Source organism: Pseudophryne corroboree, chromosome 6 (assembly GCF_028390025.1).
Source record: "Pseudophryne corroboree isolate aPseCor3 chromosome 6, aPseCor3.hap2, whole genome shotgun sequence".
NCBI lineage: Eukaryota > Metazoa > Chordata > Amphibia > Anura > Myobatrachidae > Pseudophryne > Pseudophryne corroboree.
In genome coordinates this window covers 299,067,084-299,093,823 of record NC_086449.1, presented here as the reverse complement: position 1 = coordinate 299,093,823, position 26,740 = coordinate 299,067,084, and the positions used below count along the sequence as shown (strand labels likewise).

The 26,740-nt window shown below is 46.2% G+C and overlaps 1 protein-coding gene across 1 annotated transcript in view; it reads right to left on the bottom strand.

Annotated features, from left to right (window-relative positions):
* Window positions 1-26,740, bottom strand: part of LIPC (lipase C, hepatic type) — a 305,507-nt gene that overhangs the window by 194,326 nt on the left and 84,441 nt on the right. Inside the window, exon 3 of the mRNA XM_063926172.1 lies at window positions 20,965-21,033. Coding sequence (XP_063782242.1) covers window positions 20,965-21,033 — 69 coding nt within the window. The remainder of the gene's footprint in view (window positions 1-20,964; window positions 21,034-26,740) is intronic.

Here is a 26,740-nt window from a genome sequence, read left to right as displayed (position 1 = left end):
AGCGTCTTCTAAAAGTAGCCAGCTAATGATCAACTCGGAATGAGGGCCTGTAAGTGCAAATGTACAAGAAACACCTGAGTGCTATAGACACGTAAAGAAGACATGACAACATACTGTAGATGAAATAACATATTAAGGGGGTCATTCCAAATTGATCGCTCAATAGCTACTTTTAGCAGCCGTGCAAACGCATAGTCGCCGCCCACGGGGGAGTGTATTTTTGCTTTGCAAGTGTGCAAACGCGTGTGCAGCCGAGCGGGACAAATTTTTTTTTTGCAGTTTCTGAGTAGCTCTGGTTGCAAAAAAGATAATTAACCAATTGGATAATTACTTTGGCGCTAACAAAGGGGCTCGTCTCCACAAGCTGCTGCTATATAAGAATAGTCAATTCAAATCACATATACAGTAAGTAAAAATAGGTAGCAGCGCTATAAAAAAATTATACATAGTGTAATATCATAAAATAGATAATTTTTAATAAAAATTGTTTATACAACAGTCATATTTTTCCAGGGGTATACTAAAATGGCATGTAATCATATGAAAGGAACCTAATACTGTCCCGTACAATTGTGCAGACCTCAGTAGATAAGTTAATTCGTAGAAATTTAAGCTGCCATAAATGGACACTAGGCAGTAATATTGGACACAGTTCATGAAGGTAACGTTACCAATTAGAAGCCGCTGGAGGAAGGTCCGTGCCTCATCCAATTGAGGTAGTTGGAAAAGCTGTCCTCTCTAGATTGCGGCATCCAAATAGAAGTGGTAGCTCTGAGTAGCCCTGGACTTACTCAGTCCTTGTGATCACTTCAGTCTTTTTGGTCCCGGAATTGTCGTCAGACACCCGCCCTGCAAACGCCTGGACACGCCTGCGTTTTTCCCAAACACTCCCTGAAAACGGTCAGTTGACACCCATAATCACCCTCTTCCTGTCAATCTCTCTATGCGATAGGCTTTGCGAATGGATTCTTTGTTAAATCCATTGCCCAGCAATGATTCGCTTTGTACCCGTACAACACGCCTGCGCATTGCGGTGCATACGCATTTGCAGTAGTAACCTGATCGCTGTGCTGTGAAAAACGGCAGTACAGGAACAGCTGTACCAAAACTGGTTCTAGACCTTGTAGGGAACGTTTCCTTTGGGGCACGCCCCCTTTCCCATTCATAATGGCAAAAATATAGGGGCATTGTTTCAAGGGAGAAGAGGCGTGGCCACAGAATAGTACCAATCCACATTATACCACACAGTAGTGTCCATCAGTCACATTACACCACACACTAGTACCCCTTATGACATGTTAGAGCCCCTTACACGCATTATACCATAGTAGAGCAGAGCCCCTTATACACATTACGCCAGGTAGAGCTCTTTATACAGATTACGCAGAGTAGAGCCCATTTTATGCACTTATATATGTTATACCAGGTAGAGCCCATTACACACATTTACACACCACAGTAGAGCCCCTTACACATGTTACACCAGATAGAGCCTCTTATACATTTTGCGCCACATAGAGCCTCTTATACACGTTAGGCCAGGTAGAGCCCCTTACACACTTTACACCAAGTAGAGTCCCTTACTCAAGTTATGCCAGGTAGAGCCCCTTACACGTTATGCCAGGTAGAGCCTCTTACAAACATTATGCCAGGTAGTGTCCCTTACACACATTACACCTGCGCCAGCGGGAGGCGGCCATTGTAGTGTGGGCAGGTGAACGCAAATCAGATGGCGCTGGTGGGGTGACTGCGGCCACGCCTCTGCCCTACTAGCCCTCACCTAAAACTGCCACTGAGCTCTATAATGCCCTGTGATGCCACGCCCCCGAACTTATGACATTGTGCCAAGGAGTCAGGGCCGCCAGCACTAGGAAGTACAGAACTGCTTATAATGTCCTAGATGCTCTACAGGCTGAAGGGTGCGTGGTGAACATCACTAGGACGCTTCAGATGTCCCTGCAGCAGCACAAGGTAAAAGTATCAAATATTTTACAACATGGAAGGGCCTTTACTCTTTTTTTTTGTAAGTAATTTCTGTCTCATGGAGGTAAGGTAACATGAAGGGGAAGTCTGAGAGAATATTTTCCTACTTGGTGCTTAAAAATACAGTATTGGTCATTGTAATGCATGCTCTCCATTATTAAGTAATGAATTAAATAAATAAAAAAATAAAAAAATGAGTGCACCACCCCCATAAAAATCCAGAACTGGCACCAGTGTGAGAAAATAAATAATGACTAAATAATTACTCAGAGCATGATTTTCAGAAAGCTTGTACATAGGCATAAATCTAAATGTTACATAAAAAGTCAAAATACATGTATCTCCTGTACATGAAATTTGTTGTGATTTGGATAATTATATTGCACTTATTCTCATCATTACCTTGATTCTGATAACTCCAGTATTAAAAACTGTTGGGATCCCGGCAGTCCATATACCGACATCGGAATTCCGACCGTAGAAATCCTGACCTCGAGCGCAGTGTGTCCGCTTGTGCGCTCAGTGGCGAGTTTCGCTCGCCACACTATTATATTCCCTATCTGGTGGTGGCATGGACCACCACCCTAGAGGGAATACTGGGCAGCTGTTGGGATTTTGACTGCCGGCAATTTCCCTGTTGTTGTGATTCCGGTGTTGGTATTTCAAACGCTGGAATCCCGTCATTTGGAAAATGAACTACATCCCCTCATACACTGTGGATTCAGTTGCACCAAATAGCCCCAGTCGATGCATGGGGGGATAGTTTTATGCTGCAGGGTGAGGTTTAGGGTTAAGCTGCACCCCGGGGGGTTAGGTTTAGGCTGTGGGGAAGGCGGGGGGTTAGGAATAGGCACCCCCCAGGAAGCCTTAGGGTTATGCTGCAGGGGGAAGGGGGGGTTGTTAGGTTTAGGCACCACCAGGGAGAGTTAGAGTTAGGCTGTGGGGAGAGGAGGGGGAATTAGGTTCAGGCTGCAGTGCGGGTGGGTTATGGGGCCAGGGGGCATAGGTAAGTTTACTTACATTCCCCTGTCGGGATTCCTATCATCAGGATGCTGCAGTTGGTATTCTGACCATCGGCATACCAAACGCTGACAAATCAAACCCAACCCCTATGGGCAACCTCACCTGATGACTAATTAAGCAATTGGGAGTTTCCAATTAGCTTGATTAGTGTGTAAATACTTACCTTCCAAATCACTGTCTTCTGGATCCAACAACGAGAGCCTGGTCTTCTGCAGCAGTGGTGAGTATATGAGTTTTTGTAAGTGTGTGTGTGCATGAGAGTCTGTGTGTGTTTGTGACCCCCCTGTTCAGTATAAACCCCCCGGAGCTGGCCGCTGGAAGAATTAAATCTCCCAGCAGCTCGTGCACCTCCCAGCAGTCATGGACCCTCCCAACAGTACCCTCCCCAGTTGGAAGATGAAGGGGAACCACCGGGAGCAATGGACACCTCCGATGGGTATCTTTTTTTTTAAACTCGCACCACAGGATTTTCAGCACTGAAAACCCTGCAACCACTTTTTTTCAAATTGGATATCATGAGTGTCGGGGGCACACAAACCTGTGGTTATCCAAAATTGTGTGCGAGGTAAGCAAGGTTTTTTTCTCTAATGGTTAGCGAGGTCTCTGTGGTGACTGGCCATACCCCCTCTGGAGATTGGTCACACCCATAATCATGGGCTACTACCACTGCATTGCCCCGATGGGCCCTTCTTGCCTCAGTCCGGCACTGGAGCTACAGTAGGTGTATGAGGACACATCTGTACCCACAAGAGGTAAATTGCTTGGGGAATGGATAGATTGCATGCTCATACAAGAGAATGTCCCTCTCCCTATGTGTCCAACCAGCCCCTGTGTCTGTGAATCAATTAGTTAGGTGTGTGATCCTGTTGACTTAGAGGAAATGTTTAGAACTCTGGTTGGCCATTATAGGAGATGTTAAGAGGGTAAAGTAAAAGTGGATGGCGCATAAATCGGTGTCTAGGGTACAACACAAGGAAGCAGGACACACACAGGGCCATATGCAATTGCGGTCGAATTGCCGCAAATGTCGAAAAACGGGGCATTTTCGACACAAAAAAATTATTCGACAATGCAATACAGTACTTTTCGACTAAAAAAGTCTGTTTCATATTCGACTTTTTGCAATTCGACAGTTGTCAAAATTCGACATGTCTGCAATGGTAAAAATGCGGCTTTTCGACAAAAGTATAGTCAATTGAAGAATGTCGATTCGACAACAGTGCTTTTCGACAGTAATTACGTAAATTTCAGTCCGCCTCCTTTTGCTGGCGGGATCTAATAAAAAAATTTAAAAACATGTTTTTTTTGTGGTTTTTTTTTATTGCTAATAGCATATCTATATTAGAAGGGATTATCTACTTGGGTTTGTGTATTTGGAGCCACAAGTATTATTTAATATATTTTTTAAAAGAATATATATTTTTTTTTACTGACTAAAATAATCAGAGCATGTTTTTCAGTGGGAAGGGTTGGGAATGGGTTAAAAATCCTGAAAAAAAAATGCGTGGGGTCCCCCCTCCTAAGCATAACCAGCCTCAGGCTTTTTGAGCCGGTCCTGGTTGTAAAAATACGGGGGGGAAAATGACAGGGGATCCCCCGTATTTTCACAACCAGCACCGGGCTCTGCGTCCGGTCCTGGAGCAAAAAATCCGGGGGACAAAAGACGTAGGGGTCCCCCGTATTTTTCACACCAGCACCGGGCTCCACTAGCTGGAGAAATAATGCTACAGCCGGGGGACACTTTAATACCGGTCCCTGCGGCCGTGGCATTAAATCCCCAACTAGTCACCCCTGGCCGGGGTACCCTGAAGGAGTGGGGACCCCTTAAATCAAGGGGTCCCCCCCTCCAGCCACCCAAGGGCCAGGGGTGAAGCCCGAGGCTGTCCCCATATCCAAGGGCTGCGGATGGGAGGCTGATAGCCAAGAGACAAAATAAAGAATATTGTTTTTTGTAGCAGAACTACAAGTCCCAGCAAGCCTCCCCGCAAGCTGGTACTTGGAGAACCACAAGTACCAGCATGCGGGGGGAAAACGGGCCCGCTGGTACCTGTAGTTCTACTGCAAAAAAGGTACCCAAATAAAAACAGTACACAGACACTGTGATAGTAAAACTTTATTACACACATGCACGCTGACACACACATACTTACCTATGTTGACACGCCGACTCGGTCCCCTTCTCCAAGTAGAATCCACAGGGTTACCTGAAAAAAAAATTATACTCACCAAAATCCAGTGTAGATCTGTCCTCTTCTACTTGTAATCCTCGCACTTGGCAAAAAAACAAAACGAAAATCCCGGACCACGCACTGAAAGTAGTGATAAGCGGGTTCGGTTCGTCGGGATCCGAACCCCCCCGAACTTCACCCTTTTTACACGGGTCCGAGGCAGACTCTGATCCTCCCGCCTTGCTCGGTTAACCCGAGCGCGCCCGAACGTCATCATCCCGCGGTCGGATTCTCGCGAGATTCGTATTCTATATAAGGAGCCGCGCGTCGCCGCCATTTTTCACTCGTGCATTGGAGATGATAGGGAGAGGACGTGGCTGGCGTCCTCTCAGTTTCTATGTTCAGTGGGCTGCAAATTGTGCTGCAAATATCTGTGCTCAGTGTGCTGCAAGTGAAAATATCTACGTTCTCTGCCTGAAAAACGCTCCATATCTGACTGTGCTCAGTGTGCTAATTGCTTTATTGTGGGGACTGGGGACCAGCAATATTATATAGTAGGAGGACAGTGCAGAGTTTTGCTGACCAGTGACCACCAGTATTATACGTTCTCTGCCTGAAAAACGCTCCATATCTGTGCTGCATTGTAGTATATAGTAGGAGGACAGTGCAGAATTTTGCTGACCACCAGTATAACTATATATATATAGCAGTACGGTACAGTAGTCCACTGCTCTACCTACCTCTGTGTCGTCAAGTATACTATCCATCCATACCTGTGGTGGATTTCAGTTTTGCACAGTTTGCTGACCACCAGTATATAATATATAGCAGTACGGTACAGTAGGCCACTGCTCTACCTACCTCTGTGTCGTCAAGTATACTATCCATCCATACCTGTGGTGCATTTCAGTTTTGCACAGTTTGCTGACCACCAGTATATACTAAATAGCAGTACGGTACAGTAGGCCACTGCTCTACCTACCTCTGTGTCGTCAAGTATACTATCCATCCATACCTGTGGTGCATTTCAGTTTTGCACAGTTTGCTGACCACCAGTATATACTAAATAGCAGTACGGTACAGTAGGCCACTGCTCTACCTACCTCTGTGTCGTCAAGTATACTATCCATCCATACCTGTGGTGCAGTTCAGTTTTGCACAGTTTGCTGTCCCCAGTATATAATATATAGCAGTACGGTACAGTAGGCCACTGCTCTACCTACCTCTGTGTCGTCAAGTATACTATCCATCCATACCTGTGGTGCATTTCAGTTGTGCGCAGTATATATAGTAGTAGGCCATTGCTATTGATATATTACTGGCATATAATTCCACACATTAAAACATGGAGAACAAAAATGTGGAGGGTAAAATAGGGAAAGATCAAGATCCACTTCCACCTCGTGCTGAAGCTGCTGCCACTAGTCATGGCCGAGACGGTGAAATGCCATCAACGTCGTCTGCCAAGGCCGATGCCCAATGTCATAGTAGAGAGCATGTAAAATCCAATAAAATAAAGCTCAGTAAAATGACCCAAAAATCTAAATCAAAATCGTCTGAGGAGAAGCGTAAACTTGCCAATGTGCCATTTACGACACGGAGTGGCAAGGAACGGCTGAGGCCCTGGCCTATGTTCAAGGCTAGTGGTTCAGCTTCACCTGAGGATGGAAGCACTGATCCTCCTGCTATAAAACTTAAAAGAGTTAAGATGGCAAAAGCACAGCAAAGAACTGTGCGTTCTTCTAAATCACAAATCCCCAAGGAGAGTCCAATTATGTCGGTTGCGATGCCTGACCTTCCCAACACTGGACGGGAAGAGGTTGCGCCTTCCACCATTTGCACGCCCCCTGCAAGTGCTGGAAGGAGCACCCGCAGTCCAGTTCCTGATAGTCAAATTGAAGATGTCACTGTTGAAGTACACTAGGATGAGGATATGGGTGTTGCTGGCGCTGGGGAGGAAATTGACAAGGAGGATTCTGATGGTGAGGTGGTTTGTTTAAGTCAGGCACCCCGGGAGACACCTGGGACGAATATGGCCATTGACATGCCTGGTCAAAATACAAAAAAAAATCACCTCTTCGGTGTGGAATTATTTCAACAGAAATGCGGACAACTGGTGTCAAGCCGTGTGTTGCCTTTGTCAAGCTGTAATAAGTAGGGGTAAGGACGTTAACCACCTAGGAACATCCTCCCTTATACGTCACCTGGACCGCATTCATCAGAAGTCAGTGACAAGTTCAAAAACTTTGGATGACAGCGGAAGCAGTCCACTGACCACTAAATCCCTTCCTCTTGTAACCAAGCTCCTGCAAACCACACCACCAACTCCCTCAGTGTCAATTTCCTCCTTACACAGGAAAGCCAATAGTCCTGCAGGCCATGTTACTGTCAAGTCTGACGAGTCCTCTCCTGCCTGATATTCCTCCGATCCATCCTTGAGTGTAACGCCTACTGCTGCTGGCGCTGCTGTTGTTGCTGCTGGGAGTCGATCGTCATCCCAGAGGGGAAGTCGGAAGACCACTTGTACTACTTCCAGTAAGCAATTGACTTAATTTACAGGGAACTAGAGACTTGATTGAGGTACTGTGTCCCCGGTACCAAATACCATCGAGATGAGCGGGTTCGGTTCCTCGGAATCCGAACCCCCCCGAACTTCAGCCTTTTTACACGGGTCCGAGGCAAACTCGGATCTTCCCGCCTTGCTCGGCTAACCCGAGCACGCCCGAACGTCATCATACCGCTGTCAGATTCTCGCGAGGCTCGTATTCTATCTCGAGACTCGGATTCTATATAAGGAGCCGCGCGTCGCCGCCATTTTCACACGTGCATTGAGATTGATAGGGAGAGGACGTGGCTGGCGTCCTCTCCGTTAGAATAGATAGAGACACTTGAGTTGATTACTTAGTAATTTTGGGGAGCATTAGGAGTACTCAGAGTGCAGAGTTTTGCTGATAGTTACTAGTGACTGACCACCACCAGTTTTATTTATTATTTAATATAATCCGTTCTCTGCCTGAAAAAAAACGATACACAGTCACATACCATATCTGTGCTCAGCCTCAGTGTGCTGCATGATAATATCATCTATATGTATATCTGACTGTGCTGAGTGCTCACTGCTCACACAGCTGAATTGTGGGGGAGACTGGGGTGCAGTTATAGCAGGAGTACAGTGCACACTTGCTGCCAGTGTGACTGACCAGTGACCACCAGTATATTGTCTGCCTGAAAAAGTTAAACACTCCTGTCTGTGGTGTTTTTTTTTTTTATTCTATAAACGCATTCTGCTGACAGTGTCCAGCAGGTCCGTCATTCATTACATTATATAAATATTTACCTGCAGTAGTGTTATATTTTTTTTGTTCATCTCTATCATCTTTATCATCTCTATATTAGCAGACGCAGTACGGTAGTCCACGGCTGTGGCTACCTCTGTGTCGTCAGTGCTCGTCCATAATTGTATACCTACCTGTGGTGGATTTTTTTTTTTCTATCTTCTTCATACTAGTAGTTTAGGAGTCTGCTGACAGTGTCCAGCAGGTCCGTCATTATATTATATATACCTGCAGTAGTGATATATATATATATTTTTTATATCATTATCATCTCTATACTAGCAGACGCAGTACGGTAGTCCACGGCTGTAGCTACCTCTGTGTCGTCAGTGCTCGTCCATAATTGTATACCTACCTGTGGTGGGGTTTTTTTTTCTATCTTCTTCATACTAGTAGTTTAGGAGTCTGCTGACAGTGTCCAGCAGGTCCGTCATTATATTATATATACCTGCAGTAGTGATATATATATTTTTTATATCATTATCATCTCTATACTAGCAGACGCAGTACGGTAGTCCACGGCTGTAGCTACCTCTGTGTCGTCAGTGCCTCGTCCATAATTGTATACCTACCTGTGGTGGGGTTTTTTTTTCTATCTTCTTCATACTAGTAGTTTAGGAGTCTGCTGACAGTGTCCAGCAGGTCCGTCATTATATTATATATACCTGCAGTAGTGATATATATATATTTTTTATATCATTATCATCTCTATACTAGCAGATGCAGTACGGTAGTCCACGGCTGTAGCTACCTCTGTGTCGTCAGTGCTCGTCCATAATTGTATACCTACCTGTGGTGGGGTTTTTTTTTCTATCTTCTTCATACTAGTAGTTTAGGAGTCTGCTGACAGTGTCCAGCAGGTCCGTCATTATATTATATATACCTGCAGTAGTGATATATATATATTTTTTATATCATTATCATCTCTATACTAGCAGACGCAGTACGGTAGTCCACGGCTGTAGCTACCTCTGTGTCGTCAGTGCTCGTCCATAATTGTATACCTACCTGTGGTGTTTTTTTTTTTTCTATCTTCTTCATACTAGTAGTTCAGCAGTCTGCTGACAGTGTCCAGCAGGTCCGTCATTATATTATATATACCTGCAGTAGTGATATATATATATTTTTTATATCATTATCATCTCTATACTAGCAGACGCAGTACGGTAGTCCACGGCTGTAGCTACCTCTGTGTCGTCAGTGCCTCATCCATAATTGTATACCTACCTGTGGTGGGGTTTTTTTTTCTACCTTCTTCATACTAGTAGTTTAGGAGTCTGCTGACAGTGTCCAGCAGGTCCGTCATTATATTATATATACCTGCAGTAGTGATATATATATTTTTTATATCATTATCATCTCTATACTAGCAGACGCAGTACGGTAGTCCATGGCTGTAGCTACCTCTGTGTCGTCAGTGCTCGTCCATAATTGTATACCTACCTGTGGTGGGTTTTTTTTTCTATCTTCTTCATACTAGTAGTTCAGCAGTCTGCTGACAGTGTCCAGCAGGTCCGTCATTATATTATATATACCTGCAGTAGTGATATATATATATTTTTTATATCATTATCATCTCTATACTAGCAGATGCAGTACGGTAGTCCACGGCTGTAGCTACCTCTGTGTCGTCAGTGCCTCGTCCATAATTGTATACCTACCTGTGGTGGGGTTTTTTTTTTCTATCTTCTTCATACTAGTAGTTTAGGAGTCTGCTGACAGTGTCCAGCAGGTCCGTCATTATATTATATATACCTGCAGTAGTGATATATATATATTTTTTATATCATTATCATCTCTATACTAGCAGACGCAGTATGGTAGTCCACGGCTGTAGCTACCTCTGTGTCGTCAGTGCTCGTCCATAATTGTATACCTACCTGTGGTGGGGTTTTTTTTTCTATCTTCTTCATACTAGTAGTTTAGGAGTCTGCTGACAGTGTCCAGCAGGTCCGTCATTATATTATATATACCTGCAGTAGTGATATATATATATTTTTTATATCATTATCATCTCTATACTAGCAGACGCAGTACGGTAGTCCACGGCTGTAGCTACCTCTGTGTCGTCAGTCACTCGTCATCCATAAGTATACTAGTATCCATCCTTCTCCATTGTTTACCTGAGGTGCCTTTTAGTTGTGCCTATTAAAATATGGAGAACAAAAATGTTGAGGTTCCAAAAATAGGGAAAGATCAAGATCCACTTCCACCTCGTGCTGAAGCTGCTGCCACTAGTCATGGCCGAGACGATGAAATTCCATCAACGTCGTCTGCCAAGGCCGATGCCCAATGTCATAGTACAGAGCATGTAAAATCCAGGGCCGGTTCTTGCCCTTGCGGCGCCCCGGGCAAAAGTTAGGGGCGTGGCTTAACATGGGGGCGTGGTCAGTCACGCCCCCCATTTGTAGCGCCGCTGAAAAAAAGAAAAAAAAAAGAAAAAAAGTATACTTACTGTACCCCGCTCCTGTTTCCAGGCCCTGCAGACCGGCGCCGCTCTTCTCCTCGGATCAATGGGAGAGACGTCAGTCATGACGTCTCTCCCATAGCACAGCATAGGCACTAGAGGTCAATTATGACCCCTAGCGTCTATGCCACAATGCTGTGCGGTGCGCGATGACGTCATCACGCACCGCACACCAAAGGTCCTCTCCATGAAGGGAAACTAGACGCTTAGCGTCTGATTCCCTTCAGAGCGGGGGAGGACCAGCGCCACGAAGGGAAACCAGACGCGTAGCGTCTGGTTCCCTTCTCACAGCGGGAGGGGGGGCACAGCGGGGGGACACTGCTGGGGCGCACACTGACAGTGGAGGATCTTGCCATGGTGCGGCGCCCTCCGGATGGCACCGGCGCCCTCTGGAAGGTGGCGCCCCGGGCAAAAGTCCTGCTTGCCCGTGGCAAGATCCGCCACTGGTAAAATCCAAAACACAAAAGATCAGTAAAAAAAGGACTCAAAAATCTAAATTCAAATCGTCGGAGGAGAAGCGTAAACTTGCCAATATGCCATTTACCACACGGAGTGGCAAGGAACGGCTGAGGCCCTGGCCTATGTTCATGGCTAGTGGTTCAGCTTCACATGAGGATGGAAGCACTCAGCCTCTCTCTAGAAAAATGAAAAGACTTAAGCTGGCAAAAGCACAGCAAAGAACTGTGCGTTCTTCGAAATCACAAATCCACAAGGAGAGTCCAATTGTGTCGGTTGCGATGCCTGACCTTCCCAACACTGGACGTGAAGAGCATGCGCCTTCCACCATTTGCACGCCCCCTGCAAGTGCTGGAAGGAGCACCCGCAGTCCAGTTCCTGATAGTCAGATTGAAGATGTCAGTGTTGAAGTACACCAGGATGAGGAGGATATGGGTGTTGCTGGCGCTGGGGAGGAAATTGACAAGGAGGATTCTGATGGTGAGGTGGTTTGTTTAAGTCAGGCACCCGGGGAGACACCTGTTGTCCGTGGGAGGAATATGGCCATTGACATGCCTGGTGAAAATACCAAAAAAATCAGCTCTTCGGTGTGGAAGTATTTCAACAGAAATGCGGACAACATTTGTCAAGCCGTGTGTTGCCTTTGTCAAGCTGTAATAAGTAGGGGTAAGGACGTTAACCACCTCGGAACATCCTCCCTTATACGTCACCTGCAGCGCATTCATCATAAGTCAGTGACAAGTTCAAAAACTTTGGGCGACAGCGGAAGCAGTCCACTGACCAGTAAATCCCTTCCTCTTGTAACCAAGCTCACGCAAACCACCCCACCAACTCCCTCAGTGTCAATTTCCTCCTTCCCCAGGAATGCCAATAGTCCTGCAGGCCATGTCACTGGCAATTCTGACGAGTCCTCTCCTGCCTGGGATTCCTCCGATGCATCCTTGCGTGTAACGCCTACTGCTGCTGGCGCTGCTGTTGTTGCTGCTGGGAGTCGATGGTCATCCCAGAGGGGAAGTCGTAAGACCACTTTTACTACTTCCACCAAGCAATTGACTGTCCAACAGTCCTTTGCGAGGAAGATGAAATATCACAGCAGTCATCCTGCTGCAAAGCGGATAACTGAGGCCTTGGCATCCTGGGCGGTGAGAAACGTGGTTCCGGTATCCATCATTACTGCAGAGCCAACTATAGACTTGATTGAGGTACTGTGTCCCCGGTACCAAATACCATCTAGGTTCCATTTCTCTAGGCAGGCGATACCGAAAATGTACACAGACCTCAGAAAAAGACTCACCAGTGTCCTAAAAAATGCAGTTGTACCCAATGTCCACTTAACCACGGACATGTGGACAAGTGGAGCAGGGCAGACTCAGGACTATATGACTGTGACAGCCCACTGGGTAGATGTATTGACTCCCGCCGCAAGAACAGCAGCGGCGGCACCAGTAGCAGCATCTCGCAAACGCCAACTCTTTCCTAGGCAGGCTACGCTTTGTATCACCGCTTTCCAGAATACGCACACAGCTGAAAACCTCTTACGGCTACTGAGGAAGATCATCGCAGAATGGCTTACCCCAATTGGACTCTCCTGTGGATTTGTGGCATCGGACAACGCCAGCAATATTGTGTGTGCATTAAATATGGGCAAATTCCAGCACGTCCCATGTTTTGCACATACCTTGAATTTGGTGGTGCAGAATTATTTAAAAAACGAGAGGGGCGTGCAAGAGATGCTGTCGGTGGCCAGAAGAATTGCGGGACACTTTCTGCGTACAGGCACCACGTACAGAAGACTGGAGCAACACCAAAAACGCCTGAACCTGCCCTGCCATCATCTGAAGCAAGAAGTGGTAACGAGGTGGAATTCAATCCTCTATATGCTTCAGAGGTTGGAGGAGCAGCAAAAGGCCATTCAAGCCTATACAACTGAGCACGATATAAGAGGTGGAATGCACCTGTCTCAAGCGCAGTGGAGAATGATTTCAACGTTGTGCAAGGTTCTGCAACCTTTTGAACTTGCCACACGTGAAGTCAGTTCAGACACTGCCAGCCTGAGTCAGGTCATTCCCCTCATCAGGCTTTTGCAGAAGAAGCTGGAGACATTGAAGGAGGAGCTAACACAGAGCGATTCCGCTAGGCATGTGGGACTTGTGGATGGAGCCCTTAATTCGCTTAACAAGGATTCACGGGTGGTCAATCTGTTGAAGTCAGAGCACTACATTTTGGCCACCGTGCTCGATCCTAGATTTAAAACCTACCTTGGATCTCTCTTTCCGGCAGACACAAGTCTGCAGGGGTTCAAAGAACTGCTGGTGAGAAAATTGTCAAGTCAAGTGGAACGCGACCTATCAACATCTCCTCCTTCACATTCTCCCGCAACTGGGGGTGCGAGGAAAAGGCTCAGAATTCCGAGCCCACCCGCTGGCGGTGATGCAGGGCAGTCTGGAGCGACTGCTGATGCTGACATCTGGTCCGGACTGAAGGACCTGCCAACGATTACGGACATGTCGTCTACTGTCACTGCATATGATTCTCTCACCATTGAAAGAATGGTGGAGGATTATATGAGTGACCGCATCCAAGTAGGCATGTCAGACAGTCCGTACGTATACTGGCAGGAAAAAGAGGCAATTTGGAGGCCCTTGCACAAACTGGCTTTATTCTACCTAAGTTGCCCTCCCACAAGTGTGTACTCCGAAAGAGTGTTTAGTGCCGCCGCTCACCTTGTCAGCAATCGGCGTACGAGGTTACTTCCAGAAAATGTGGAGAAGATGATGTTCATTAAAATGAATTATAATCAATTCCTCCATGGAGACATTCACCAGCAGCAATTGCCTCCACAAAGTACACAGGGAGCTGTGATGGTGGATTCCAGTGGGGATGAATTGATAATCTGTGAGGAGGGGGATGTACACAGTGATGAATCGGAGGATGATGATGAGGTGGACATCTTGCCTCCGTAGAGCCAGTTTGTGCAAGGAGAGATTAATTGCTTCTTTTTTTGTGGGGGTCCAAACCAACCCGTCATTTCAGTCACAGTCGTGTGGCAGACCCTGTCACTGAAATGATGGGTTGGTTAAAGTGTGCATGTCCTGTTTATACAACATAAGGGTGAGTGGGAGGGCCCAAGAACAATTCCATCTTGCACCTCTTTTTTCTTTCATTTTTCTTTGCGTCATGTGCTGTTTGGGGAGTGTTTTTTGGAAGGACCATCCTGCGTGACACTGCAGTGCCACTCCTAGATGGGCCAGGTGTTTGTGTCGGCCACTTGGGTCACTTATCTTAGTCACACAGCTACCTCATTGCGCCTCTTTTTTTTCTTCTTTGCGTCATGTGCTGTTTGGGGAGTGTTTTTTGGAAGGGCCATCCGGCCTGACACTGTAGTGCCACTCCTAGATGGGCCAGGTGTTTGTGTCGGCCACTAGGGTCGCTTAGCTTACTCACACAGCTACCTCATTGCGCCTCTTTTTTTCTTTGCGTCATGTGCTGTTTGGGGAGTGTTTTTTGGAAGAGCCATCCTGCGTGACACTGCAGTGCCACTCCTAGATGGGCCAGGTAATTGTGTCGGCCACTTGGGTCGCTGAGCTTAGTCATCCAGCGACCTCGGTGCAAATTTTAGGACTAAAAATAATATTGTGAGGTGTGAGGTGTTCAGAATAGACTGAAAATGAGTGGAAATTATGGTTATTGAGGTTAATAATACTTTGGGATCAAAATGACCCCCAAATTCTATGATTTAAGCTGTTTTTTAGGGTTTTTTTAAAAAAAACACCCGAATCCAAAACACACCCGAATCCGACAAAAAAAATTCCGTGAGGTTTTGCCAAAACGCGTTCGAACCCAAAACACGGCCACGGAACCGAACCCAAAACCAAAACACAAAACCCGAAAAATTTCCGGTGCACATCTCTACCATCTATGTTCCATTTCTCTAGGCAGGCGATACCGAAAATGTACAAAGATGTCAGAAAAAGAGTCACCAGTGTCCTAAAAAATGCAGTTGTACCCAATGTCCACTTAACCACGGACATGTGGACAAGTGGAGCAGGGCAGACTCAGGACTATATGACTGTGACGGCCCACTGGGTAGATGTGTTGCCTCCCGCAGCAAGAACAGCAGTGGCAGCACCAGTAGCAGCATCTTGCAAACGCCAACTCGTTCCTAGGCAGGCTACGCTTTGTATCACCGCTTTCCATAAGAGGCACACAGCTGACAGCCTCTTACGGAAACTGAGGAACATCATCGCAGAATGGCTTACCCCAATTGGACTCTCCTGGGGATTTGTGACATCGGACAACGCCACCAATATTGTGCGTGCATTACATCTGGGCAAATTCCAGCACGTCCCATGTTTTGCACATACATTGAATTTGGTGGTGCAGAATTATTTAAAAAACGACAGGGGCGTGCAAGAGATGCTGTCGGTGGCCCAAAGAATTGCGGGCCACTTTTGGCATTCAGCCACCGTGTGCCGAAGACTGGAGCACCAGCAAACAGTCCTGAACCTGCCCTGCCATCATCTGAAGCAAGAGGTGGTAACGAGGTGAAATTCAACCCTCTATATGCTTCAGAGGTTGGAGGAGCAGCAAAAGGCCATTCAAGCCTATACATCTGCCTACGATATAGGCAAAGGAGGGGGAATGCACCTGACTCAAGCGCAGTGGAGAATGATTTCAACATTGTGCAAGGTTCTGCAACCCTTTGAACTTGCCGCACGTGAAGTCAGTTCAGACACTGCCAGCCTGAGTCAGGTCATTCCCCTCATCAGGCTTTTGCAGAAGAAGCTGGAGACATTGAAGGAGGAGCTAAAACAGAGCGATTCCGCTAGGCATGTGGGACTTGTGGATGGAGCCCTTAATTCGCTTAACCAGGATTCATGGGTGGTCATTCTGTTGAAATCAGAGCACTACATTTTGGCCACCGTGCTCGATCCTAGATTTAAAACCTACGTTGTATCTCTCTTTCCGGATTACACAAGTCTGCAGAGGTTCAAAGACCTGCTGGTGAGAAAATTGTCAAGTCAAGCGGAACGTGACCTGTCAACAGCTCCTCCTTCACATTCTCCCGCAACTGGGGGTGCGAGGAAAAGGCTAAGAATTCCGAGCCCACCCGCTGGCGGTGATGCAGGGCAGTCTGGAGCGAGTGCTGACATCTGGTCCGGACTGAAGGACCTGCCAACGATTATTGACATGTCGTCTACTGTCACTGCATATGATTCTGTCACCATTGAAAGAATGGTGGAGGATTATATGAGTGACCGCATCCAAGTAGGCACGTCAGACAGTCCGTACGTATACTGGCAGGAAAAAGAGGCAATTTGGAGGCCCTTGCACAAACTGGCTTTATTTTACCTAAATTGCCCCCCCTCCAGTGTGTACTCCGAAAGAGTGTTTAGTGCAGCCGCTCACCTTGTCAGCAATCGGCGTACGAGGTTACTTCCAGAAAATGTGGAGAAGATGATGTTCATCAAAATGAATTATAATCAATTCCTCCGTGGAGACATTCACCAGCAATTGCCTCCAGAAAGTACACAGGGACCTGAGATGGTGGATTCCAGTGGGGACGAATTAATAATCTGTGAGGAGGGGGATGTACACAGTGAAAGGGGTGAGGAATCGGACGATGAGGAGGAGGTGGACATCTTGCCTCTGTAGAGCCAGTTTGTGCAAGGAGAGATTGATTGCTTCTTTTTTGATGGGGGCCCAAACCAACCAGTAATTTCAGTCACAGTCGTGTGGCAGACCCTGTCGCTGAAATGATGGGTTTGTTAACGTGTGCATTTCCTGTTTATACAACATAAGGGTGGGTGGGAGGGCCCAAGGACAATTCCATCTTGCACCTCTTTTTTTCTTTCATTTTTCTTTGCATCATGTGCTGTTTGGGGACTATTTTTTTGAAGTGCCATCCTGCCTGACACTGCAGTGCCACTCCTAGATGGGCCAGGTGTTTTTGTCGGCCACTTGGGTCGCTTAGCTTAGTCACACAGCTACCTCATTGCGCCTCTTTTTTTCTTTGCATCATGTGCTGTTTGGGGACTATTTTTTTGAAGTGCCATCCTGTCTGACACTGCAGTGCCACTGCTAGATGGGCCAGGTGTTTGCGTCGGCCACTTGGGTCGCTTAGCTTAGCCATCCAGTGACCTTGGTGCACCTCTTTTTTTCTTTGCATCATGTGCTGTTTGGGGACTATTTTTTAAATCTGCCATCCTGTCTGACACTGCAGTGCCACTCCTAGATGGGCCAGGTGTTCGTGTCGGCCACTTGGGTCGCTTAGCTTAGTCATCCAGCGACCTCGGTGCAAATTTTAGGACTAAAAATAATATTGTGAGGTGTGAAGTGTTCAGAATAGACTGAAAATGAGTGGAAATTATGGTTATTGAGGTTAATAATACTATGAGATCAAAATGACCCCCAAATTCTATGATTTAAGCTGTTTTTGAGGGTTTTTTTGTAAAAAAACACCCGAATCCAAAACACACCCGAATCCGCCAAAAAATTTTCAGGGAGGTTTTGCCAAAACGCGTCCGAATCCAAAACACGGCCTCGGAACCGAATCCAAAACCAAAACACAAAACCCGAAAAATTTCTGGTGCACATCACTAACTAAAAGGGGTCCCGTGTTTACACATGGGACCCCTTTCCCCGAATGCCGGGACCCCCCGTGACTCCTGTCACAGAGGGTCCCTTCAGCCAATCAGGGAGCGCCACTTCGTGGCACTCTCCTGATTGGCTGTGCGCGTCTGAGCTGTCATACGGCGCATAGCACTATGCCGCTCCATTATATTCAATGGTGGGAACTTTGTGGTCAGCGGTTGATCGCGAGTAACCTCACCGCTGACCGCAAAGTTCCCACCTTTGAATATAATGGAGCGGTATAGTGCTATGCGCCGTCTGACAGCTCAGACGCGCACAGTCAATCAGGAGAGTGCCACGAAGTGGCGCTCCCTGATTGGCTGAAGGGACCCTCTGTGACAGGAGTCACGGGGGGTCCCGGTATTCGGGGAAAGGGGTCCCATGTGTAAACATGGGACCCCTTTCAGTGCGTGGTCCGGGATTTTCGTTTTGTTTTTTTGCCAAGTACGAGGATTACAAGTAGAAGAGGACAGATCTACACTGGATTTTGGGGAGTATAATTTTATTTTCAGGTACCCCGTGGATTCTACTTGGAGAAGGGGACCGAGTCGGTGTGTCAACATAGGTAAGTATGTGTGTGTCGGCGTGCATGTATGTAATAAAGTTTTACTATCAAGGTGTCTGTGTACTGTTTTTATTTGGGTATTTTTTTTGCAGTAGAACTACAGGTACCAGCGGGCCCGTGTCCCCCCCGCATGCTGGTACTTGTGGTTCTCCAAGTACCAGCTTGCGGGGGAGGCTTTCTTGGACTTGTAGTTCTGCTACAAAAAACAATAATCTTTATTTTGTCACTTGGCTATCAGCCACCCATCCGCAGCCCTTGGATGGGGGGACAGCCTTGGGCTTCACCCCTGGCCCTTGGGTGGCTGGAGGGGGGCACCCCTTGATTTAAGGGGTCCCCACTCCTCCAGGGTACCCCGGCCAGGGGTGACTAGTTGGGGATTTAATGCCACGGCCGCAGGGACCGGTATAAAAGTGTCCCCCGGCTGTGGCATTATCTCTCCAGCTAGTGGAGCCCGGTGCTGGTGTGAAAAATACGGGGGACCCCCTACGTCTTTTGTCCCCCGTATTATTTGCACCAGGGCCGGACGCAGAGCCCGGTGCTGGTTGTGAAAATACGGGGGATCCCCTGTCATTTCCCCCCCCCGTATTTTTACAACCAGGACCTGCTCAAAGATCCCGAAGCTGGTTATGCTTAGGAGGGGGGACCCCACGCATTTTTTTCAGGATTTTTTACACAGTTTTGTGCCGTCCATGAAGTCGAATCCAGGACGTACACTATCGTCAATTGATCCGTTTTTTGACAGCGGGACTGTCGAATCCGTTTTTTATTGAATATGTTGAATTCGGGTACCGGCGGGAGGGTATGTGACTGTCGAATTGTGTTGAATTTAAAAACGGTCTAATTCCAGCCGGACACACTAGCCCATTTCAGACTACATAAAGTTTAACACAGACCATAAAAGCCATTCAATGTATAATTATGCACACGGTAAAGCAGACCCAAACAGTCTTAAAATCACATATGTGATCACAGATACAGAAACAATCACTGTCCTGGGAATGATGCATACATGCAGCCATAGTTATTGTTATTAACACTCGTCCTTACTATACTATATTTAATAAAAGCCAAGTCTGCCCCTCACCTCTGTATGTGCACTGTCGGCCACTAGAGGCGCCACATGGACCAAATGACTCCTTTGTGTACTGGAAGCTGACACAGCTCAAAGTAAAAGTGATACTACAGGGAGATGTTACAGCCTCCTACCTCGCTGTTGCCAATATTAATATTGATCTGTTTCACACTTGCTGCATGCTGAGAAAGGTTGGGGAGAGCGAGAACGGGGGTAGGGGTAGATAGGGACTGGGTAAGAAAGAAAGAGGGTTGGGAGGGTTAGGGCAGATAGTTACTGGGGAGAGAGAGAGGAAGTAGGAGCAGAAAGGTATGGAGTTGGAAGAGGGGGAGGGGTTGGGTTAGCTAGGAACTGGGGAGAGAATGGAGTGGTAGGAGCAGATAGGGATTGGGGGAGAGAGAGGGGGAGGGGTTGGGTGGATAGGGACTTTAGAGAGAGTGGAGTGGTAGGTGCAGATAGGGACAGTGGAGAGAGATGCAGATTTTTTTCAAAATAGTCACCTCTGCGCTGCCGGCGCTGGCCACTGGAGGTCCAGTAGCGCACGTAGGGGGGGGTTCTGGTTACCCAGAAAACCCCCTTGATGGGCCAAATAGTTTTTTTTTTGAGACAGAGACAACTTTGTCTCCTTCTCAACACAAACCGCGATCGCAATCACAGCTGCTGGTGGCTAATGGTGGCTACTGGTGTCCTCTTCCTTGACTACCCGGGAGATGTATGGGGACTGGTGAGCTTACACATGCTAGTTCTGGTTTATATAGTGCAGCATTATTAAAGCCTGCCCATTACTGATATACAGCATCTTATATATCTATCTATATCTATCTATCTATCTATCTATCTATCTATCTATCTATATACATATATATATATATATATCAAAGAGCCTAATGCTACACACAAACACCTACTCAGCATTACAGAACCCCGGCTCCCAGCAACAGGACTTCCAGAAACCAAGCACCTCCTGTGTGAGTAGCGACCGCCTCCCCCTATAATCCGGCCCCGGTGTCTGTCATATTGGCGGGCTTTTAACTAGTAGAGCCATGTTTGTCATAATATCAGATAACGTTCTAACTGTTCTGTGGATTGTTGAATTTTAAATTGCCTCATCGTTGGCTGGCAAGAAGTGATTTTATTGTGATGGTTAATGTAAACTCAGAATGAAAGTTCTCTAAAAACCATAGTTGAACCAGCAAAATCCAGTGTTCATGAGTGCAAGTAACGTGGGAAGATAAAAATAGAATAATCAGGTATAAAGTTACCTGCATAATATGGATTCAGTTTCAGATTATACCGCAATGTATTTTTTCCATTATTTTCATTAGAATGACCTGAAAATACAAAAAGAGGAGAAATCATTGCTGTGTAAAAAAAAAAAAATTCTAAAATGCCTTAATCACATTTTATATTTTCCATACAGTATATCTGTGCTTACATGCCCTGCTTGCATGGAACCATACTGTCTGTGAGCATGTGTCACAAATGGGGCTACAGTTGTCTGCAAGTTGCAAACCAACCTGGTTTGTCCTTGTAAATGATTGCTGCTTTAAAAAAAATGGGTAGACTCGCAGGCTGTTACATTTAGCCCATGGTGTGAAAGGGGTACTCAAAATAAAACTACTTGGTCTGTCTGAAAATTACCATTGAGTTTTAGTTCAAAACCTGCCACTCCTAGTAAATCTTCAGTTACTGCATGATTGATCTGAAAGCTGCAATCAAAACCTTAATTGCCAGTAATACTGTAAACAAAACAACGTCCTGCATAAATACAGTGCTCAGCAATCCAAATCTATCTAACAGATTTTGTTATGAATGCAAAGAAAGGAAATTATGAAATGGAGTTTAACAAAATAAAAAGTCACAATGCTACAGATATTACTTCCATCTGGTTTCCCTGTCTCATCTTTAAAGGGGTTACATACGTAATCCCGGCGGGTGGGATGCCGGCTGTCAATATCCTGAAAGCGACATCCAGCCGCCATAATGCCGGCAGCGGGGCGAGCGATAAAAGTCCCCTTGCGGGCTCGGTGGCTAGCTGCACTTGCCACAGAATCTATTCCCACTCTGTGGACACCCACAAGTGGGATTAGCCCTGGTGCGCCGGGTTTCTGGCTGCCAACATTGTCGACTGATGGGATTTTGGCATCGGTATCCTGAATACCGGGATCCTGACAGACGGCATTGTAACTGCATCCCCTTTAAAGAGACTGAGGCTTATAAATCCTCAGTATCCAGGCTTCTCAGATTCCCATCCCCCTGTGCAATAAAAGACCAGTATGTTGCTAGTGCCAGTGGCACACCCAGGGGGGGTTTCCGAGTACCCAGAAACCCTCCTCCACCAAAAAAAAAAAAAAATATTTTTTTTTTTTTTTTAATGCTGCATGAGTATTGTTAATGGCTGTCTAGCGTCCTCTGCAGCCTGCTCTCTTCCTGGTGGCACTTGTAAGTGCTTCATAAAAGTTTACTTTATTTTAATTATAGTACATATATATCCATGTGCAATTTGTGCATACATATATACACATGTATATACATACATATAAACACACACACATGATATATATACATGCGTATATATACTTGTACTGTATGTATATGTATATATATATATATATATATATTATCCTTTATATGGCGCCACAAGGGTTCCGCAGCGCCCAATTACAGAGTACATAAATAATCAAACAGGAAAACAGCAACTTACAGTTGATGACAGTATAGGACAAGTACAGGGTAAATAAACATAGTTACATCAGCAGATGACACTGGAATAAGTATCAGGTGGCAGAAGACTGCTGGAGTTGATGCAGTTGAAGATTATTAAAGTAAGACAAAGGATAAGCACATGAGGGAAGAGGGCCCTGCTCGTGAGAGCTTACATTCTAAAGGGGAGGGATAGATAGACAGAGGTGACACAGATGGGGTACATAGAGAGCGTGGAACAGAGGGTTAGGATGAGATTTGGCTGGGTTTGGTGAAGAAGTGGGTCTTGAGAGCCTGTTTGAAGTTTTGTAGAGAGGTGGAGAGTCTGAGGGGAAGCGGTAGGGAATTCCAGAGAATTGGAGCAGCACGTGAAAAATCTTGGAGGTAGGAGTGGGAGGAAGTAATCAGTAGGCAGGAGAATCGGCGTGCATTAGCAGAGCGAAGAGGACGGGTGGGAGTGTAAAGGGAGATAAGGTCAGAGATGTAGATGGGAGAGGAGTGGGTGAGGGCTTTGTAAGCGAGTGTGAGAAGCTTGAAATGGATATATATATGCATGTTTAATATGCTATGTGTATATTATATATATATATATATATATATAGGTGTATATACGGTATATATGTGTACATATATAGATATGTATATATATATATATGTATATATATATATATACACAGACACACTAGTTTTACGGACCCAGCATGTACTGGGTCACCTCAGTCCCCGCCCCCGTGCTTGGCTCCACCCAGTTCTGGAAACCCCCCCATGAAAATCCTGCGTTTGCCACTGAGTGCACTTCTCTCCTTTTCTTCCCGAACCCAAGCTGGTACTTTCCCTGAGCACATCTCTCCCCAATTATATCTGTATTTCTTTTGAGCTAATACCGCTTTCCCTCATTCCTACTCCTTCCCCTGTGTTTCCTTCCCTAACACAATTGCTAGTGCATTTCTTAAATGTTTATTTTACTTGTTACTTCCATTTTTGCACTATTTATCTAATAGTGTTGAGTGTTATAACTGTTTAAGTGGGATTACTTAATAAAAATAGTGATGACAATTGGACACAAGAAAAAAAACAAACCAGAAATAAAACAAAGAAATGGTAATATACCCTCATGTACATTATCCGTAGAGGTTCCTTATGGGTTGCACAGGCAAATGCAAGGAGTTTTTCCAGTTGCACGGAAACCCCCTTTACTCACAGGCTGGCCAGCAAACACTGCATTAGCATAAAGGGTAGAATGGAGCTGGTGCAAATGCCCATTGGCAGTAGATTTTCCTACCAAGTCTACAGTGTGTGTGTGTGTGTGTGTGTGTGTCTGAGTGCCCAATCATCTCACCAGAGAGAGAAACTTGTAAGTGGCTTACTGCGACCATTGGGCCTGCACATGTCTGAAGTACTGTATTACATAAACTGTATCATTTTTGGGACGCAGACTATAGCTTGTTACATGCTGATTATGCATCCTTCATAGGCTGGCAACAATTGCTCTAAAATCAAACCTTTGGACTCCTGCCCCCCACCCCACCCCCCAAAATCGTTTGCCCCTGGGTAGGTATATAATAATTAGTGATGAGCAGGTTCGGATCCTCTGGATCCGAACCCGCCCGAACTTCACCTTTTTTTTTCATGGGTCCGAGCGACGCGGATCCTCCCGCCTTGCTCGGTTAACCCGAGTGCGCCCGTACATCATCATCCCGCTGTCGGATTCTCGCGAGATTCGGATTCTATATAAGGAGCCGGGCATCGCCGCCATTTTTCACTCGTGCATTGGAAATGATAGTGAGAGGACGTGGCGAGCGTCCTCTCACTTTGTTTCAGGGGGCTGCAAATATCTTTATTCTGGGGACCAGCAGTATTATAGGAGGAGTACAGTGCAGAGTTTTGCTGACCAGTGACCACCAGTATTATACGTTCTCTGCCTGAAAAACGCTCCATATCTGTGCTCAGTGTGCTGCATATATTTGTGCTCACACTGCTTTATTGTGGGGACTGGGGACCACCAGTATTATATAAGAGGAGTACAGTGCAGAGTTTTGCTGACCAGTGACCACCAGTATTATACGTTCTCTGCCTGAAAAATGCTCCATATCTGTGCTCAGTGTGCTGCATATATCTGTGCTCACACTGCTTTATTGTGGGGACTGGGGACCACCAGTATTATATAGGAGGAGTACAGTGCAGAGTTTTGCTGACCAGTGACCACCAGTATTATACGTTCTCTGCCTGAAAAACGCTCCATATCTGTGCTCAGTGTGCTGCATATACTGTATATGTGCTCACACTGCTTTATTGTGGGAACTGGGGACCACCAGTATATTATATAGGAGGAGTACAGTGCAGAGTTTTGTTGACCAGTGACCACCAGTATTATACGTTCTCTGCCTGAAAAACGCTCCATATCTGTGCTCAGTGTGCTGCATATATCTGTGCTCACACTGCTTTATTTTGGGGACTGGGGACCTCCAGTATATTATATAGGAGGAGTACAGTGCAGAGTTTTGTTGACCAGTGACCACCAGTATTATACGTTCTCTGCCTGAAAAACGCTCCATATCTGTGCTCAGTGTGCTGCATATACCTGTGCTCACACTGCTTTATTGTGGGGACTGGCGACCACCAGTATATTATATAGGAGGAGTACAGTGCAGAGTTTTGCTGACCAGTGACCACCAGTATTATACGTTCTCTGCCTGAAAAATGCTCCATATCTGAGCTCAGTGTGCTGCATATATCTGTGCTCACACTGCTTTATTGTGGGGACTGGGGACCACCAGTATATTATATAGGAGGAGTACAGTGCAGAGTTTTGCTGACCAGTGACCACCAGTATTATACGTTGATCTATTACTGGCATATAATTCCACACATTAAAAATGGAGAACAAAAATGTGGAGGGTAAAATAGGGAAAGATCAAGATCCACTTCCACCTCGTGCTGAAGCTGCTGCCACTAGTCATGGCCGAGACGATGAAATGCCATCAACGTCGTCTGCCAAGGCCGATGCACAATGTCATAGTAGAGAGCATGTAAAATCCAAAAAAATAAAGCTCAGTAAAATGACCCAAAAATCTAAATCAAAATCGTCTGAGGAGAAGCGTAAACTTGCCAATGTGCCATTTACGACACGGAGTGGCAAGGAATGGCTGAGGCCCTGGCCTATGTTCAAGGCTAGTGGTTCAGCTTCACCTGAGGATGGAAGCAGTCATCCTCCTGCTAGAAAACTTAAAAGAGTTAAGATGGCAAAAGCACAGCAAAGAACTGTGCGTTCTTCTAAATCACAAATCCCCAAGGAGAGTCCAATTGTGTCGGTTGCGATACCTGACCTTCCCAAAACTGGACGGGAAGAGGTTGCGCCTTCCACCATTTGCACGTCCCCTGCAATTGCTGGAAGGAGCACCCGCAGTCCAGTTCCTGATAGTCAAATTGAAGATGTCCCTGTTGAAGTACACCAGGATGAGGATATGGGTGTTGCTGGCGCTGGGGAGGAAATTGACAAGGAGGATTCTGATGGTGAGGTGGTTTGTTTAAGTCAGGCACCCGGGGAGACACCTGTTGTCCGTGGGACGAATATGCCATTGACATGCCTGGTCAAAATACAAAAAAATCACCTCTTCGGTGTGGATTTATTTCAACAGAAATGCGGACAACTGGTGTCAAGCTGTGTGTTGCCTTTGTCAAGCTGTAATAAGTAGGGGTAAGGACGTTAACCACCTAGCAACATCCTCCCTTATACGTCACCTGGACCGCATTCATCAGAAGTCAGTGACAAGTTCAAAAACTTTGGATGACAGCGGAAGCAGTCCACTGACCACTAAATCCCTTCCTCTTGTAACCAAGCTCCTGCAAACCACACCACCAACTCCCTCAGTGTCAATTTCCTCCTTACACAGGAAAGCCAATAGTCCTGCAGGCCATGTCACTGTCAAGTCTGACGAGTCCTCTCCTTCATGGGATTCCTTTGATGCATCCTTGAGTGTAACGCCTACTGCTGCTGGCGCTGCTGTTGTTGCTGCTGGGAGTCGATCGGCATCCCAGAGGGGAAGTCGGAAGACCACTTGTACTACTTCCAGTAAGCAATTGACTGTCCAACAGTCCTTTGCGAGGAAGATGAAATATCGCAGCAGTCATCCTGCTGCAAAGCGGATAACTCAGGCCTTGGCAGCCTGGGCGGTGAGAGACGTGTGTCCGGTATCCACCGTTAATTCACAGGCAACTAGAGACTTGATTGAGGTACTGTGTCCCCGGTACCAAATACCATCTAGGTTCCATTTCTCTAGGCAGGCGATACCGAAAATGTACACAGACGTCAGAAAAAGAGTCACCAGTGTCCTA